At 57.7% G+C, this 18,073-nt stretch overlaps 1 protein-coding gene across 1 annotated transcript; it reads left to right on the forward strand.

The window, feature by feature from the left end:
- The first annotated feature begins 2,697 nt into the window (after positions 1-2,697).
- LOC138723343 (cell division cycle protein 20 homolog) lies at positions 2,698-10,741 on the forward strand. Its single transcript, XM_069862289.1, has 11 exons — positions 2,698-2,706; positions 2,852-2,969; positions 6,444-6,592; positions 7,659-7,755; positions 8,117-8,245; positions 8,618-8,814; positions 9,162-9,256; positions 9,458-9,689; positions 9,799-9,924; positions 10,095-10,212; positions 10,563-10,741. The coding sequence occupies exons 1-11, from the start codon at positions 2,698-2,700 to the stop codon at positions 10,739-10,741; spliced, it is 1,449 nt and encodes a 482-aa protein (XP_069718390.1).
- The last annotated feature ends 7,332 nt before the right edge of the window (positions 10,742-18,073 follow it).

Below are 18,073 nucleotides of genomic sequence, written 5' to 3' on the forward strand. Positions count from 1 at the left end.
ATCCTAGGGGATTCTAGAGGGGTCTTGGGGAATCCCTAGAGGGTTCCTGGGGGTCCTTAAAGGGGTTCTGGGGGTCCCTAGAGGGGTGCTGGTTGTCCCTGGAGTGGTCCTGTGAGGATCTCGAGGGGACTTGGGGCTTCTTAGAAGGATTTAGTGAGTCCTGGGAGTCCCTAGATTGGTCCTGGAGGGTCTAGAGAGATCCTGTGGGTCCCTAGAGGGGCCTTGGGGCCTCTTAGAGGGATTCAGGGTATCCTGCGGGGGCCTAGAGGGCTTCTGGGTGTCTGTAAAGGGGTTCTGGGGGTTCTAGAGGGATGCTCGGGGGTTCTAGAGGAGTCCTGGGGTCCCTAGAGGGGCCTTTGGGGGTTCTTCGAGGGATTCGGGGAGTTCTGGGGAGCCCTAGAGGGTTCTGCAGGGCTCTCGAGGGGTTTTGAGGAGTCTTAGAGTTATTCGGGGTGTCCTGGGGACCCCTAGAGTCGTCACGAGGATTCTAGAGGGGTCCTGTGCATCCTTAGATGGTTTCTAGGGGTCCTTAAAGGAGTTCTGGGGGTCCTCGAGGGGTCCTGGGGAGAGTGAGATGATGCAGGGAGATGGTTAAGAAAAGGTTTAATAAGAGGACACACAGGACCCCTCTAGAGCCCCCAGGACCCCTCTATGACCCCCAAAACCCCTATAGGGAAGCCGAGGACCCCTCTAGGGACCCCCTAGGCTCCCTCTAGGACCCCTTCGAGCCCCTCTAGGAACCCCTAGAATGCCTGTAGGGATCCCAGGACCCCTCTGGAGTCCCCCAGGACCCCGTTAGGACCTCCTAGAACACCCCGGGGACCCAGAACCCCTCTAGGGCTCAACAGAACCCCTTTAGGGAACTCCAGGCCGCCTCTCGAGCTCCCCTGCAACAAGGTGGGGATCAAAGGGGAAAAGAGCGCCCCCCCAGCTCAGTGCCGCCGCCGTGTGGCCGCATCGCGGTACTGCAGGAAGGGCTGCAAGAGGGTTTTTTTTTCTTTCTAAGTTTAGGATAGAACCACCTAGAAGTTTCTAGACCCAAACAGCACATGCGCGTTACGCCTTAAAATCGCTTTATAAGGAGGTGTGGAAAGGGATTTTCCCACTGCGCATGCGACCTCCAAATCGGGCGAAGCAGTGACCGCGTGGACTGCCAGGGCCTCAGACGCTTCTTGGTATTTTTCTTTAAAAATGTTGGTGTTAGTCCCCATCGTTTATACCCTTAGCGTTATAGCATTGATTCTCGTGTTTTGCCTTTGTATACGTGTATTTTTTCCTCATGAATGTCCGCAATGTAAACTATTGTGTTGTCGTGCTGACTCGTCGGAGGCATCAGAGGCGGGCCCGGAGGCACCGACGGTCAACGAATCGGAGGTTTAAAACTGTTTTATAAGATGTTGAAGCTTTGTCGAGTTGATTGGTTTTAGGATAAGATGTTACGGTTTTGTAGGCTTAAGTAGTTTTTAAGATAAGACTTGTGGGTTTGTAAGATGTTTATATTTGTTAAGGTTGTAATATTTGTTAAGGATATTGTCAAGAAGATGCTTGTGATTGTAAAATTTGCTGGACGTTTTGTTTGTTGTTGTATTGCGCATTCTTCTGGCCTTTTTCTCTCTCTGTCCTTCTGTCTTTCACACCGCCGTGAAGCCAGCGATGTTGAGCCACGGGGCGGTGTAAGGGGCCGTAACCGTTGAACTGCTTTGGCTCAACATCGCTGCCAACCCCCCCACGATCTCGTAAGGGATCTTTATTGCAATGAAGAGCCGATCTCGTGAGCGCTGCCAAACTGTCCCCAACGGAAAAACCATGACATCCACCCGAAGTGCGCTTATCAAGTTGAACAGCAGCGCACGACAATGCCTTCCTGGACCACGACGTCTACCCGAAGCGCGCTTACCGAGTGGCACCTGGGCATTCCTGAAAATGGTTGGACTATTCGGGGAAACCGTGGACTGGGGCGATAAATGGGGGAGCCTCTGGCTTCTTCGTTGCTCGGTGGGCTCGGGGTGCTCGACTTCGTCATTGCTCGGCGGGCTCAGGGTGCTTGACTTCCCCATTGCTCGGCAGGCTCGGGGTGCTGGACTCCTTCATTGCTTGCTTCTTCGTTGCTGGTGGACTCGACCTCGTGTGTGTTGCTGTGTGTGCCTTCGCCGGGCTTCCTGGAGCTTGGAACATCATCATCACCCCGTGGCTGTGTCTTCATCATCACCTGCACCGAGACCGATCCAACGGGACATCGCTGGATTCGTGGTGGTGGTAATTAGCCGCATCTCTACCGTCTTCTTGCTTAGGGGTTCTAACTTTTCCTTTCTTTTCCTCTCTGTCCTGTCGCTGTTGTCAGTTGTTAAAATAAAGCTCACAAGATTGTACGGCATCTGACCTCGTTTGTGCCTTAATCTTGGTCTCTTGGGATCGTTTAAGAACCCTCCCTGATATTGGATCGGGACGCATCTCCGAGTGTCTTGTCTGCTCCTTAAACCTTTTCTCTCTCCTTCTCTTCCTGTATCTTTCCCACCACCGATCACACTTTCTATTACCCATGATATACACAGACAACAAGAAAAGTGCCTGCAGAACTAACCGCACAAGAAATTTGGGATAAAATCTTTTCTTAACGATCTCCCTGCGTAATCTCACTCTGTCTTGCGTGTCCGTGAAGGGTAAGGACTATGATCCAACTCCCGGGCTCTGGCGTGGATGGACTGGGCGAGGTCTAGAGCCCCCCAGGACCCCTTTAGGACTCCTCAGGACCCCTCTAGGGGCCCCGTAGGGCCTCTCCACGACCTCCAGGGCCCCTAGCGACCCCTAGGACCCCTATAGAGCCCTCTAGGGCCCCCACGGGGTCCCCCAGAATCCCTCACGAGCCCCGAAGGACCCCTCCTGGGACAACCAGGACCCCTCTAGAGACACCCAGGATCCCTCTAAAGCCACCAGCACCCACAGGACATCTAAACAGCCACCCAGGACCCATTTAGTGATGTCAAGGACCCCTCTAGGGGCCACCAGGACGCCTCTAGCACCTCCAGGACCCCTTTACAGACCCCCAAGATGCCTCTCGACTCTCCAGGATGACTCTAGGACTCCCCGGGACCCCCCGAATCATTCTAAGACCTCCCTAGAGCCTTATGGGACCCCGCTAGCACCATGCACCGCTAGAACCCCTAGGGGCCCCCAGAACTCCTTTAAGGACGCCTAGAAATCATCTAGGGACGCATAGGACCCCTCCAGAACCCCCGTGATGACTCTAGGGGTCCCCAGAACCGCCCAAATAACTCTAAGGGTCCTCGAGACCCCTCTAGAGCCCCTCTAGGGACCCCAGGACTCCTCTAGAACCCCCAGAAGCCCTCTAGGCCCCCGCAGGATACCCTAAATCCCTCTAAGAAGCCCCAGGGCCCCTCTAGGGATCCACAGGATCTCTCTAGACCCTCCAGGACCAATCTAAGGACTCCCAGGACCCCCTGAATCCTTCTAAGAAGCCCCAAGTCCCCTCGAGATCCTCACAGGACCACTCCAGGGACAACCAGCACCCCTCTAGGGACCCCCAGAACCCCTTTAAGGACCCCCAGGAACCCTCTAGGGATTCCCCAAGACCCCTCTAGAATCCCCTAGGATCCTTCTAAGACCCCCCCCCCAGGGCCCCTCTAGGAACCTGCAGGATTTCTTTAGGGATCCCAGAACCCCTCTAGGGCCCCCCAGGGCCCCCCTGAATCCCTCTAAGAACCCCCAAATCCCCTCTAGATCCCAGCAGGACCCCTCAAGGGACAACCAAGACCCATGTAGTGACCCCCAGAAGCCATGTAAAGATCCCCAGGACCCCTCTAGGGACCCCCAAGACTCCTCTAGAACACCCCAGGATACTTCTATGACCCTCCCCGGACCCTAGAGGGGTCCTGGGGTGGGGGGGAGTTGTGTCTCCAGAGGGGTCCTGGCCTTCCCTATAAGGATCCTGGGGTCCCTACACGGGTTATGGGGGGTCCTAGAGAGGCCCTGGTGGGGGGCGGGCCTAGAGGATTCCTGGGCTTCCCTGTGGGCTTTTGGGGGTCCTGAAGAGGTCCTGGGGGGCCCCAGAGGGATCCTGGTGTCCCTCGAGGGATTTGGGGGATCCTAGAGAGGACCTGAGGAGTTGCTAGAGGGGTTCTGGGGTCTCTAGAGGGTTCTGAGGGGTCATAGAGAGGGCTTGGGCAGCTCCAGAGGGCTCCTGGGATTCCCTATAGGGGTCTTTGCATCCTTAGAGTGCTTCTGGGGAGACATAGAGAGGGCTTGGGCAGCTCCAGGGGAGTTCTGGGCTTCACTCTAGGTGTTTTGGGGGTCCTAGAGGGGTCCTGGAGTCCCTAGAGGGGGTCCTGTAAACCCCACCAGCACCTTGACCCCCCAGGACTCTCTTCCCCCTCCAGCCCCCCAGTTCCCCCCAACACCCTTAGGGCTTCGCCCTAGCCCCGCCCCCAGGCCGCGCCGCAGCCAATGGGAGGGGCCCGTCCCCGCCGCAGCCAATGGGAGGGGCCCGTCCCCGCCCCAGCCAATGGGAGGGGCCCGTCCCCGCCCCAGCCAATGGGAGGGGCCCGTCCCCGCCCCAGCCAATCGGAGCCGCGTCCGCGCGGGTCCAACCGCCGTCGGGGGCTGCGGGAGCCCCAACCGCATCGCGGAGGTTCGGGCGGCAGCGGGTCCGGGGGAGGCAGCGAGCGGCGGGTCCGGGGGAGGCGGGGAGGGGCGGGGAGAGGGGGAGAGAGGGAGGGGAGGGAAGGGGAGAGAGAGGAGAAGGGGCAGGGGGGGAGAATGGGGGGAGAGGGGGGAGGAGGAAAGGGGAGTGGCCTCACGTGCCTCCCAGGACCCATCTAGGACCCCCAGGACCCCTCTAGGGACCCCCCAGGACCTCTCCACGACCCCCAGGATCCCTCTGGAGCCCCCCAGGCCCCATCTAGGACCCCCCCCGGCCCCGTCTCGGGACCCCCAGGACCCCTCTAGGGACCACTAGGATGCCTCTATGTCCTTCAGGACCCCTCTAGAGCCCCCCAGGACCCCGCTAGGACTCCTCAGGACCCCTCTAGGAACCCCCTGAAGGACCTCTCCACCACCTCCAGGGCCCCCCTAGGGACCCCTAGGAGCCCCCTAGAGCCTCGGGACCCATTTAGTGATGCCAAGGACCCCTCTAGGGACCCACAGAACCCCTATAGAACCCCAAAAACCCCTGCAGGACCCCCCAGGACCCGTCTAGGGTTCCCGCCTGGGGGAATTGGGGTGGGAAAAAGGGAGAAGGAGCAGCTTGTGGAAGAGACTCTTGCAGCCCTTCCTGCAGTACCGCGATGCGGCCACACGGCGGCGGCACTGAGCTGGGGGGGCGCTCTTTTCCCCTTTGATCCCCACCTTGTTGCAGGGGAGCTCGAGAGGCGGCCTGGAGTTCCCTAAAGGGGTTCTGTTGAGCCCTAGAGGGGTTCTGGGTCCCCGGGGTGTTCTAGGAGGTCCTAACGGGGTCCTGGGGGACTCCAGAGGGGTCCTGGGGTCCCTAGAGGGGTTCTGGGGTGTCCTATGGGTGTCTTGCGGGGGTGCCTAGAGGATTCCTGAGGTTCCCTCTAGGGGTTTGGGGGTCCCAAAGGGGTCCTGGGGGTCTCCAGAGGGGTTCTGCTGTTCCTAGAGGGATTCGTGGGGTCCTAGAGGGATCCTGGGGGGTTCCTAAAGGGATTCTGGGGGGTCCTAGAGGAGCTGTGGAGAGGGAAAGAAAGGGAGAGGAGGAGGGAAGAGAGGGAGAGCAGGGTGGGAGGGAGAGAGGGGAGAGGGAGAGGAGGGATGGGAGAGAGAGAGAAAGAGGGGAGAGGGAAGGGGCAGGAGAAGGGGGGCAGAGGGAGAGGCCGGGCCAGAGGAGGCCTCAGTGCTGAGGGTGCTGAGGATCAGCCCAGGGCCCTGGCAGCCAGGCTGCAGCCCAGTCCCGTTGCTGCCTGCGCTGACGCCCTCGCCTGCGTCCCACGTGCAGTTGATGCTCGAGGCGACCCTTCCGCTCGAGGCGATTCCCGAAGCGATTCCCGAGGCGATTTCTGAGGCGATTCCCGAGGCGATTCCCAAGGCGATCCCTGCAGTGATCCCCGCGGTGCTGCTGCAGCCGCTCCCGGCGATCCCCGAGGCCCAGCAGAGCTCAGCCCCGGGCTCAGCCCCATCAGCCGCAGCTCCAGCGCGATGTGGTGCGGCGCAGCCGGTGAGCGGGGAGCGGTGGCAGAGGGGGGTGCGGGGAGCCGAGGGGCTCTGGAGGCCGGGGGCACAGAGCTCGGCAGCCTCTAACTGGTGCGTTAGACGGGGGGCAGAGCTACGAGCGAGTTGGGCTTTGGATGGCACGAGCGCTGGGAGTCCCGCTCGTCTGCGAGGGGGGATGTGGCAAAGCGCCGGCTTGGCTGCCTCGGGAGGGCTCTCCTCTGGGCTCTTGCGTAGCTGTCAGACAATATTGATGCGTGCGAGTGCAGGTAAACGAGGATCCAAAATGCAGAGGAGCCAAACGACCGCTCGGCCAGATCGCTACATTCCCAGCCGTCGCGCTCTGAGGATGGAGGTGGCCAAGTTCCTCCTGAGCCAAGAGCAGGACCCTGCCTTGGTGTCACCCACCAAGAAGGTGAGCGTGTTGCTGAGTTGCAGGGACTGCGCTGCTCCCTCCCAAACGCCCTCGCGGCCTTTCCCAGGGAAGCAAACTGTAAGTTGTGTCGCGTGGTTGCGTGAGGCTGACAGCCCCGAGCGCCGCTGCCTCCAGCTCTGCCCTTGAGGAGCCGGGGATGAGGTTGGAGCTGTAGGGCCTGGGAATGGAACGGGGACGCGGGACCCTGAGCGAAGCTGTTCTGTAGGGTCGTGTCCCTGGGAAGAGCCTCTGGCCCTTGTGGGAGCCAAACACAGCTTTGCTCCGTTTTAAAGCCTCATCGGCCCAGGGTACAGAGCTCCTAGGCTGTGAGCCTGTGCCCAGGGACACTGCTGGCGGGAGCTGTTCCAGCACAATGTCTGCGTGGGGAGCCGCTCTGGAACGTGTCTGCTGGGTTCTGAAATCTCTGTAGGAAGCATTTGGTTCCTTGTGGCCGTGGCTTTGTCCGCTGGCCGTGAGACGCTGACCTGGCCGCTCTTCTGTGCTCAGATGTGAGCAGGAGAGCTTGCTGGTGTCTGAGGAAAAAACCCTTGGAGCTGTGTCACGGGTTAGCCCCAGCCCGGCTGATTTCAGCAGCTAAAACCGTGCAGTTGCGCTCCCAAATCCCTCCACTCCCCACACCCCTGGAAAGGGGGAAAGGGAAATGAGAGGAAAGAGACTTGTGAGTTGGAAACTAAAACCGCAGCTTTAATTAAAATTACAATAATAATAATAATAACGGTTATTGATCTTATTAGGAGTGGTAATATATATATACACAAATATCTGAGATCGCGCCCTCGATGACTCAACGTCACCACAGATCCTGCAGAGCAGAATCGAGGGAATGGCTCCACAGCCAGGAGGGAGCTGAGCTCAGGAACTGGAGTCAGGAACACGCGGGTCCAGGGTCGGGGGCAAACAGAGAGACGAGGTCCTCAGCGGCCGTCACAGAGGAGGGGGCCGACCCTCGTGGTCTTTGGGTTTCAAAGCGAGGGTGACGTAGATGGGATGGAATACTCCGTTGGTCGCTTTGGGGTCACCTGTCCTGTTCGACCTGCCTTGACAGGCGCGCCAGAAAGCCTGGGCAGTGAGGCTGAACGGCTTCGATGTGGAAGAGGCAAAGATCCTGAGCCTCAGTGGAAAGGCTCCGAGCCCTGCGGCAGGTGAGGGACAGGCTCTGGGTGAGTCGACTCGGCTGGAGAGCCCTGGGCAGGGGAACAGCGGCACAGAGGCTCCGCATTTGGAGGCATCGACCGGCTTCTGGGAGCTGCTGTGCACACCGGGCTCTCCCTAATCCTTAGGTGTCCAGCGGCTGAGGGGCTGTGTGACAGCTCCAGAGAACTGATTTACCAAAGCTGGTTCAGCAGTTCACCCCGGCAGTGCTGTTAGCGCCCTGCATTCCTCTGAGCGTGGCTCTGCTCTCAGGGCTGCATTTTCCCCGGGAGGGATTTCTCCTCGGGTGAGCAGGGCTTAGCTGGGAGGAAACGGGACCTCCGGTTAACAGAAGTGTTTCTCTGCACACAGGCTTTCAGAACAACGTCACAGCGCTCTGCGGGCACGAGGTGATGCCTGGGTGCGGCAGGAGGAAGGGCAGATACATTCCCTGCGCGCCAGAGGGGGTCCTGGATGCCCCAGACATCCGTGATGACTATTGTAAGTGGGCTGCGATGTCGCGTGCTGGGCATTGAGATCGTTGTGTAGCGCAGTGCGGTTCCTAGGCCAGCGTGGTCTGAGGGACTGGAGCTCTGCCTGGGCTGTTTCGGTCTCTTCTGCCCTCGGGCTGGCATGGACCACTTCTGGGGTGAAGCCTTGTAGGAGCAGTGGTCCCGAGTGCTGGGCAGGTGGCTTGGACTGGGGCTGGGGGACACGCATACCTGGTGGAGGTGGAATAGGGTTGGACTCGGTGATCCGGTGGGTCTCTTCCAACCTGGTTATTCTATGATTCTATGATGAGCACCGGTGAAGGGCAGGGCTCTCCAGGGCAGCGCAGGGTGGCCTGCATTGCATTGCTCTTCCAAACTGTAGATCTGAATCTCCTGGACTGGAGCTCTCAAAACCTCCTGGCGCTGGCTCTGGACACCACTGTCTACCTGTGGCACCACGTCTCTGGGGAGATCATCAACCTCATGGAGACGGAGCACGTAGCTGATTACGTTTCGTCTGTGTCGTGGGGTAACGGAGGCAGCTGCCTGGCTGTTGGCTTGAGCAACGGTGAGGTCCAGGTGAGTGCAGGAGTCGAGCTGGAGCTGTTTAGGGGTTGCTGGAGCTGTGGGGCCTTGGGACGAAGGCTTGGCTGGCGCTAGAAGGATGCAACGCGCTCCGACTTGCCTGGTGTGGGCTGGAGATGTCCTCCGGCAGTGAGCAGCTGCGGCAGTGAGGCAGAGCTTGGGTTTGGGGTTCCTGACCCCTGGCGTTCTCCTTCCGTTCTGCGGGCAGGAGATACAAATAGTTCCCTGCTCCCAGAGTGAGCAGGCTGAATGGCAGAGCCTGCGCGCTGCGGTTTGTAGGGCGAAGCAACGGGGCTGGCGTTTCCTGGCCCTCTGGAGAACTTGTTGTTCTGCTTCCCTAGCTGTGGGACGTGGAGCGTCGGAAACGTGTCCGCACGCTGAGCAGCCACGTGTCCCGTGTCGGGTGTCTCAGCTGGAACAGCTACATCCTGTCCAGGTAAAGCAGTGGGTGGGGTTGGAAGGGCGGAGCGGAGCTGGTGCAGATCCTTGTGGATGTGCTCGGCTCACGCCAAGAGCCCGGATCTGCCGGCAGCACCGGTGTGAAACCCTGCGGCAGGTGCAGCCGTCCTGCCCCAGCGCCAGGATGGCTTTTCCCAGCACTGTGTGCAGCCTGACCCTGTGAGCCTTCTCTCTGCAGCGGGGCTCGCAGCGGCTGCATCCAGCACCACGACGTCAGAGTCGCTCAGCACCAGGTGGCCACGCTTGCTGGTCACACGCGGGAGGTGTGTGGCCTCAAGTGGTCTCCAAACGGCCGCTTCCTCGCCAGTGGTGGTGACGACCACGTGGTGAACATCTGGCCGAGCAGCCAGGGGGGCCGTGGAGGATTTGCTCCAGCGCAGAGCTTCCGTCAGCACCAGGGTGCTGTCAAGGTGAGCGCGGGGCAGCTGTGGGCTCGCGTTTGTGTGCGAGGCAGCCGTGCGGCACTGCCTGCGCGCAGGGTGCTCGTTGCACGCCTCAGGCTGACCCCTCTTCTGGCAGGCTGTGGCGTGGTGTCCGTGGCAGCCCAGCGTTCTGGCCACCGGAGGCGGAGGCGGCGACAAACGCATCCGCCTCTGGAACGTGTCTTCTGGCACCTGCCTGGGCAATATCGATGCCCGCTCCCAGGTGAGACGTGAGCGTCGGCTTGGATGTAAACAGCTTGTGGTGGGACGCCTGAGCGGAGCTGCTGGCTCCTGAGGCCCCGAGGCAGGGCCGAGGAGGGGGCCGTGCTCCTCTCGGGGTGCTGAGCATCGGCACGAGCAGCTCGTCTTCCCTGCATTGCCGCCTCCTGCCAGGTCTGTTCCATCGTGTGGTCAACCACCTACAAGGAGCTCATTTCGGGCCACGGCTCCGCAAAGAATCAGCTGGTGATCTGGAAGTATCCAGCCATGTCCAAGGTCACTGAGCTGCAAGGTAGGCAGGGCCCTTTGCCTGGGGCAGGGAGGGCTGCTGGCGGCTGAAGGAGACGTGATCCTTGGGTGGAGCGGAGCGGTGGCCCGAGCTGGAGCTCGGCTGGTGCGGGCTGCTGAGCAGAGGCGTGTGCTGCTCGAGGGAGGCCCTCCTGGGGGCTGCTGAAGGAACGCTGTTGGTGCAAATGCCCGCCTGGGCTGTGAATTCCTGCTGCTGCAGCCCGGTGCGGGGCCAGCTCTGCGAGCTGCTGGGGTTCCCGGGGCCCACGCAGTAAACGTGAGCGTGGTGGCAGAAGCAGAGGGAGCGGGGCGTGCGCCGAGCGGCCCGTCCCTGAGCGCACACCTCCTCTTCAGGTCACACGGCGAGAGTCTTGAGCATGGCTCTGAGCCCCGATGGCGAAACAGTGGCCTCGGCTGCTGCGGATGAAACGCTGCGACTCTGGCGCTGCTTTGCGGTGGATCCCATCAGGAAGAAGGAGAGAGAGAAGGCAGACATAGTCCAGAGCAGCTTCATTCGCCAGGCCATACGATGAGGGCATGGGGGTGGGGGGGGAGCGGGGAAACCTGGTTTCCCCTGTACGTAGTTTCAATGGTTTCCCCTGTACATAGTTTCAATGGTTTCCCCTGTACGTAGTTTAAATGTTAATAAATGTTAATTAAGGTTTTAAAATTAACCAAGTGCTTTCCTTTGTCTTTTTTATGGAGTCTGCTGGAAGAGAAGGCCGTGGCTGATGGGAGCAAGCCCAGCGTGGATGCGGAGGACGAGTCCCGCGGTGTCCCAGCAGGACGGTCTCCAAGCCTGGGTCCCCTGCCTTCCTGCGCGCCGAGGAGGTTGCAGCGCCCTGCGCCCTGCGTGCTGCTCACAGAGACAGCCCTGGGGTGACGGCTGGGACGTCAGCGACTCGGGAGCGATCGCAGGGAAGCGTCTGCCGAACCGCCGAGCCCAGAGGCGTGTGGGAGCTGAGAGACCTCCTGGGAACGGCTGATGGTGTCGCCTGGGGATACCTCGTGATGGACTTGTGGTAAAGGCTCTCTAGAAGGCCCTTAAGGCCTCTGGGGAAGGGCTGCTCGTGTGGGGACCGGTGGGTCCTTTTCTAAGGAATTGAGTAACGTGAGCCGGGGGTGGCCAGGGCCTGCGGGCAGCGGCGACACCAGTGCTCCTGATTCAAGGAGCTGAAAACAGCTACGGGAGGAAATGCAGCTGCCTTTCTAGGGGTAAAGGTAACAGGGGAATTACCGTATCAGGACAGCTTTCAGAAGGTAAATAGATGGATGGCCTCCAAATACGCTTTGGGGTTGGTCCGTGCCCGTGGGGCAACGTGGAAAGGAAGAGGAGTGTTAACTGCACGAGGATCCCCCGTCAAGCACCGAGAAGAAATCCTGCAGTTGCGGGAAGACGTCGGGCAACGGAGAGAAGCGGCGTTAATGCATCGCAAGGCTCCTCGGGTGGGAAAGTCCCCGATGAAGGTATGTAGTGGACTGGCAGAGCGAGCAGCTCGAGGGCAGCAGGAAAAGGTATCTTGGTATTAATCCCTTCTGTGGAGAGGGATCTGAATATCCGTTGTGGGGGGATGCGAATGCGTTTGAACAATAATCCCGTCCCTCTCAAGTGCCATTTCTAGCGATGCTGATCTGGAACTGGCAAAATCAGTGAGGGCAACAGCAAACGAGAGGGGGTGGATGGTGACCCCTACAAAAGAGGCTGTAGTTTCTCCCTGGTAGTGCTAAAATTCATTGAGAAAAAGCATCAAGAAACTCACTGGGGAGCAGAGGCTGTAATCGATGATTTAAGGGGACAAGTAGTTAGCGTGAGGATGAGCAGGCTTGCTAAATCCATTGTGGGGAGGCCTGAAATCTGTTTGAAAAATAATCCCGTCCCTCTCAAGCGCCCTCCCCTAGGAGTTGCTCGCAGAGGAAATGCCCCCGGTGATCCCTGGCAGAGAGATTTCTCTGAGCTGCCCAGACAGGGCGGATCCCGGGACCTGTGGGGACCAGGAGCCACATTTTGAGGCTGGCCAGAGGCATTGCCCTGCAGCACCGTCAAAGCAAGAGAGGTGACTCAAACCTCCTTGTAGGGAATTTGACCAAGGTTTGGAATTGCCATAGGTCTGTTGTCAGCTAGAGGTCCTCGCTTTCTGGCGGGGATTGTACAAGAGCTGAGCCGAGTCCGAGGAATAAAATGGGCCCTGCACCCGCCCTGGAGCCCCCAGAGTAGTGGGAAGGTGGAAAGGGTGAATCAAACTCTGCAGAGGGAAAAGGGTAAAATTTGTGAGGAGACTTCTTTGTGGTGGCCTCGAGCTCTTGTACTGGCTGTGCTAAGAACAAGGCTACAGCCGAGAGCTGAGACAAAGAGCAGTCTGTATGAATCAGTGTTTGGGAGGCCTTATCAAATGACCCTTTTTCCTCGAGACGTGGTGCTGGAAGGAGAAACAGAGCTAAAATCTTCTCTGCTGTTGTCGGGTAAAAGAGTGAATGACCTGGGGCGGTGCGTAACGTGTCCTGAGCCTCTCGCTTTAGATTCTCCAGGACGCCCCTTCCAGCCCGGAGACTCCGTCGACATCAAGCCGTGGGAGAGCGGAAGTTCCAGAAAGCTGGAAGGGACCCTTTCAGGTGCTGAAAACAACACGCAGCTCCAGGTCGAAGGAATCAACAGGTGGATCCGTTCCATGCGAGTCGAGTCAGCGCCGAGTTGGGAGTGGAGAACCGTCCTTGAGCCCGGGAAGCCTCTCCAGAGAAAACTGCAGAGAAGAACCAGGGACTGACATTTGAAAAGCAAGGAGGTGGGTTTTCGCCCGTGTCTGCGTTTGGTGTATGGATGCAGGCGACTTTCAGAGGTTGTTTCCACAGAGGGTTAAAGGCCAGAACGGGAGGGAACTTTTAGCCAGAGGGGTGGTAAGTAAGTCCTCCTTCTGCATGGGGTCAGGAAATCGGGTAGGAGAAATGTACAGCTCTTGGATAACAGGAGTTCCCACTCCCCTCAGCTCACTTACAAACTCTGCTTTTCTGGGGCTCCTAGAGTGTGCTCTGACAGGCTTCGCCCTGCCGAGGGTCCTTGGCGCAACATTCCTTTGCGCAGACGCCTAAAGCTCCTTCAGCACCGGGCAACTGCTGTTGCTTCCAGGGATGTAGGAAGCTTCTCTGTAGGAATGGAAAATCCCTGTGCCTCTGTTGTGGGTTACCTTAGGGAGTGAAAAATTAACTCCTGGGATTTATCCTCCTTTCTCCCCGCAGAGGGAGCAGTGGCTGTGGCAGAGGTGTTCTGTGCTGGCCAGAAGGAATCGGTTGGTGGCAGTGATCAGCCAGTGACAGGTTGTTTAACTGATGAGGGAATATTTGAACGGCTCTTTTTTTCTTCCCTTAGTAATAATTTTCTGTTAGGTCTTCCCAGAGCGAGTGCTGTAATTGGATTCAAGTGTACGGTCTTCTCCTTCCAGAGATCAAAGGCGCTCCTGTCCCCTCTCTGGATTTAGAAGACCTGAGAAACCTCTTTGGATCAGAGGTATCTGGAGACAGCATGTGGTGTTCTGTGTTGAACCAGACTGAATGAAGATCTGCTTCAAAGCTTGTCCTGAAGGAAGCAGCTATGGGTTGTTTGTGTCAATTCTGACCTCAGCCCCCAAGAAACGCCATGGGATGAGAAGCTCTGGTGATGGATGCGCCTGCAGCCCAGAAGCCAACGGTGTCCTGGGCTGCGTCCAAAGCAGTGGGACCGGCGAGGGAGGGGATTCCAGCCCTCTGCTCCGCTCTGGTGAGACCCCACCTGGAGCCCTGTGTTCAGCTCTGGAATCCCCAACATGCCACTGACACAGACCTGTTAGAGCGAGTCCAGATGATGGATCTGAAAAATCATAGAGAATTCACCCCCAGTCTGGATCTGTGCTTATGGCTTCTGGAGGTCCATGGTGCATCATTGCCTTACACAGATGCCTAGAGCTTCCTTGGACGCAGGGCAACTGCTGTTGCCGAAAGGGATGTAGGAAGCTTCTCTGTTTGCAAGAACTGAAAATCCTTGTGCTTCTGATGCTGGTGACCTTAGCGAGTGGAAAATGAACTGCTGGGATTTACTCTCTTTTGTCCCCACAGAGGGAGCAGTGGCTGTGGCAGAGATGTTCTGTGCAGTGGGACCGGCGAGGGAGGTGACTGCGGCCCTCTGCTCCGCTCCGGTGAGACCCCACCTGGAGCCCTGTGTTCAGCTCTGGAATCCCCAACATGCCAGTGACACAGACCTGTTAGAGCGAGTCTGGACGAGGGCTACAAAGATGATGCGAGGGCTGGAGCAGCTCTGCTGTGAGGACAGGCTGAGAGAGTCGGGGTTGTTCAGCCTGGAGGAGAGAAGGCTCTGGGGAGACCCTAGAGCAGCTTCCAGAACTGAAAGGGGCTCTGGGAAAGCTGGGGAGGGACTCTTTACAGGGGCGTGGAGTGACAGTACAAGGGGGGATGGCTGTAAATTGGAGGGGGGACGATTTCGATTAGGCAGTAGGAAGAAATTCTTGGTGCTTTGGGTGGTGAGGCCCTGGCCCCGGTTGCCCAGGGAAGTGGTGGGTGTCCCATCCCTGGAGGTGTTCAAGGCCAGGTTGGAAGGGGTTTCGAGCCACGTGATCCAGTGGGAGGTGTCCCTGCCCTCGGCAGGGCGTGGAACTGGATTGTTCTGTGTCGGTGACTTACTGAGTGGAAAATTAACTGCTGGGATTCATCCTCTTTTGTCCCCACAGAGGGAGCAGTGGCTGTGGCAGAGATGTTCTGTGCAGTGGGACCGGCGAGGGAGGTGACTGCGGCCCTCTGCTCCGCTCTGGTGAGACCCCACCTGGAGCCCTGTGTTCAGCTCTGGAATCCCCAACGTGCCACTGACACAGACCTGTTAGAGCGACTCAGTCTGCTCTCCCAGGCCGAGAGGGAGGCAATATTTGAGGGCACCTCATTTCCCGCCTGTGCCGGCAGGGCTCTCTCCGCCTGGGCACATCCGAGGGATTTGTCCAGTGTGTTTGGCAGAGGCCGAGCAGGGAGGCTGTTACCTTGACTCCGGCTCAGGGCAGAAAGAATTGCTGAGCGTGGTCTGGTTTTGAGAGAAAGTAATTTTGTCTGATTTTGAGATGTGGGACAGGCTCAATATCCAGGAGGTCACTGTAACTGACTTTGTCTCCCTTGTAAGTGAGCGTTCCCTGTTGCACTCCAGAAGATCTATTTAGGGTCACTGATTTCAGGCTAGGAAAGAAATAACGTTCCAAGTGCCTTCACTGTGAGAGGCTACAGACCTTTTGTGTTTCCAGCCCAGGGCTCTCCTGCTGTCTCCAGGAGTTGTGTGAACACTGCTGACCCAGTGGTCTTGCCCGGAGGGTGTGACAGTGGTTCCTTAGGCTGCACGTTTGTTGTGGGTGAAAGCATTCCCTAGTGTCCTTTCCCAGCTGGATCCACAGCGTGGGTCAGTGTGGAGAAGGAGAAAGAATGGCAATTAAAACTTCTTCCCTTAGTCCTTCCGTGCGTCCTGTCTCTTTGACATCAAAGCGGGAGGGGAGATGAACTTTCTTATGGATGTGATACCTTGGGCATGTTTTAACTCCATGGAATTTTTAATGCATTTGCTTTGTTGTTTAGTTTTCCTTTCAGAAACGTGTTTCCAAGGAAGTCTCTCAGGAGTCAAGGCTTGGCCAGTTCCAGGGATCGAGACAAAGCAAACATTAAAGAACAGCAGTGCCCGAGTACATTCTTGGTGTCCTTTCCTAGTAGCATTGCACTCCTCGTCCCCTGCTGTTACTCCTTACCTCCTCCCCCTACAGCTCCGTGGGGTCTCAGCATCTCCGCTGCTCTTCACACACACAGAATCACACACAGAATCACCAGGTTTTATAACCAGCTGGGGAAGGGGCTGGAGAAGAGGTCTTAGGAGGAGCAGCTGAGAGAGCTGGGGTTGTTTAGCCTGGAGAAGAGGAGGCTGAGGGGAGACCTCATTGCTCTCTCCAACTACCTGAAAGGAGGTTGTAGAGAGGAGGGTGCTGGCCTCTTCTCCCAAGTGACGGGGGACAGGACGAGAGGGAATGGCCTCAAGCTCCGCCAGGGGAGATTTAGGCTGGACATTAGGAAAAAATTCTTCACAGAAAGGGTCATTGGGTGACGGAAGAAAATATGGGACAACACGCAGTGATCAATATGATCCAAGTGAAGCCATTTAATCGAAGTTCCCAACACATTTTATACCCTACTTGCTGAAGCAAGCCATTGTTTTACAAGCTGATTTGACAATTCTCCATTTGCAACAAGTAATCATTAGTTACAATACATTATTATGTTTTCCCATGAGAAATAGCTATGTGAGCATTTCAGTCTACAAATTGATAGCCTACAAAGTAACAAGTCAAGGACTACCGAGGAAAGCTTCCCCTGAGAAATGAGAGGCGTCTAGGGTAGAACGACTCTCTATTGTTGCAAAGAGAAACCTTGAAGAGAGTGTGTCATTTACAGCAGCTGCTGCTTCTGCAAAGTTAGCTTTAATTCCGGTGCAAAAGCTGTGAGGCCTTATGCTAAGGTGCCTTTGTTTCATTTAGCATAAGCTGCTCAGTGCTTGGGGTGCTCATTAAATGTCCTCTGGTTCGTAACCATCCATCAATTGGGCACTGGAACAGGCTGCCCAGGGAGGGGGTTGAGTCACCTTCCCTGGAGGTGTTTAAGGCACGGGTGGATGAGGTGCTAAGGGACATGGTTTAGTGTTTGATAGGAATGGTTGGACTCGATGATCCAGTGGGTCTCTTCCAACCTGGTTATTCTATAATTCTATGATTCTATGACTGGTACGTGAGGATGCCCCTGGAGCTCAGATGCTCGTGTGAGCAGAGAGACGCGAAGGGGGGGATTTTTTCCACTTCCCAGCCACTTGTGAGGGGCCTGGTTTGTGCGGTGCCCTTGCTGTGAAAAAGCCGGCAAGCACTCGCAGAGAGAGTATTATGGGAGCTCCGAGTGTTGAGGAGGCGACTCCAGGGAGCCGAGGGGTTGGTTAAATACAACGTGAGCCGGATTCCCCCTTGTCAGCTCGGTGGGAGCTGGTTCAATGGATCGCTTCTCACGCTTCGGATGCCCCTCAGCTGAGCTCTTGTCCTGCCGCACCCCCAGCGGAAGCGGGAGCAGCACAGCCTCCCTTCCCTCTAGAGAGCTGATGGACCTTGCAGGGAAGTGCCAGGCCATGAAGGCTGCCCCTTCCTCCTCTTCCCTTTCCTCTCAGCTCAGAACTAGGGACAAAATCCTTGGTTACCTGTGTGCGTTTGTGTGTGAGTGAAATCTCACGCCCGGGGCTGCACACGGGACCCAGCTTGTTCCCCTGTCCCAGGAGAACCTGCCTGTACACTGAGCCCCTTCCTGTTTCCAGGCTCACCCTGCGCCGTCCTCCTGCCTGTTTGGTTTGAGGACGGGGACGTTTATGTCTGTCCTTGCTGCGGAGGTGATGGATTGAAAGACCAGGCTCTAGGGTGTCAAGGTGCATCTGGCCCTGTGAAGGGGAAGGGATGACACCCATGTTCCCTCAGCCACTGCTCCTTACGCTCTATATTTTTCCCTTTCCAAAAAACCAGAGGCTTCTGGAACCATGCGCAACCCGCTTCACGTCACACGCCTGGGCTGCCTTCCCTCCTGCGTCCAGACCAGGACCCGCTGGTGGCTGCCAGTAGCCCAGCTCCACTCCGAGTGACCAGAGGCGGCGTGGGCCCCGTTTCTGGGACAGCTCTCAGGAATTGCCTCTCCTGCTCTGGACAACAGGGGAGGGTTTCGCATGCAAAACTGCAAAGGAACATACGTGGGCTTTAATTAAGAGGCTGCTTCTGTGATGGGAAAAGGCATTAGAAGCCACTGGCCCTAAGAGGGAGCAAAGCCGTCCCGTCTCC

The sequence above is a fragment of the Phaenicophaeus curvirostris genome, chromosome 8 (genome assembly GCF_032191515.1).
Source record: "Phaenicophaeus curvirostris isolate KB17595 chromosome 8, BPBGC_Pcur_1.0, whole genome shotgun sequence".
In the NCBI taxonomy this organism is placed as follows: Eukaryota; Metazoa; Chordata; class Aves; order Cuculiformes; family Cuculidae; genus Phaenicophaeus; species Phaenicophaeus curvirostris.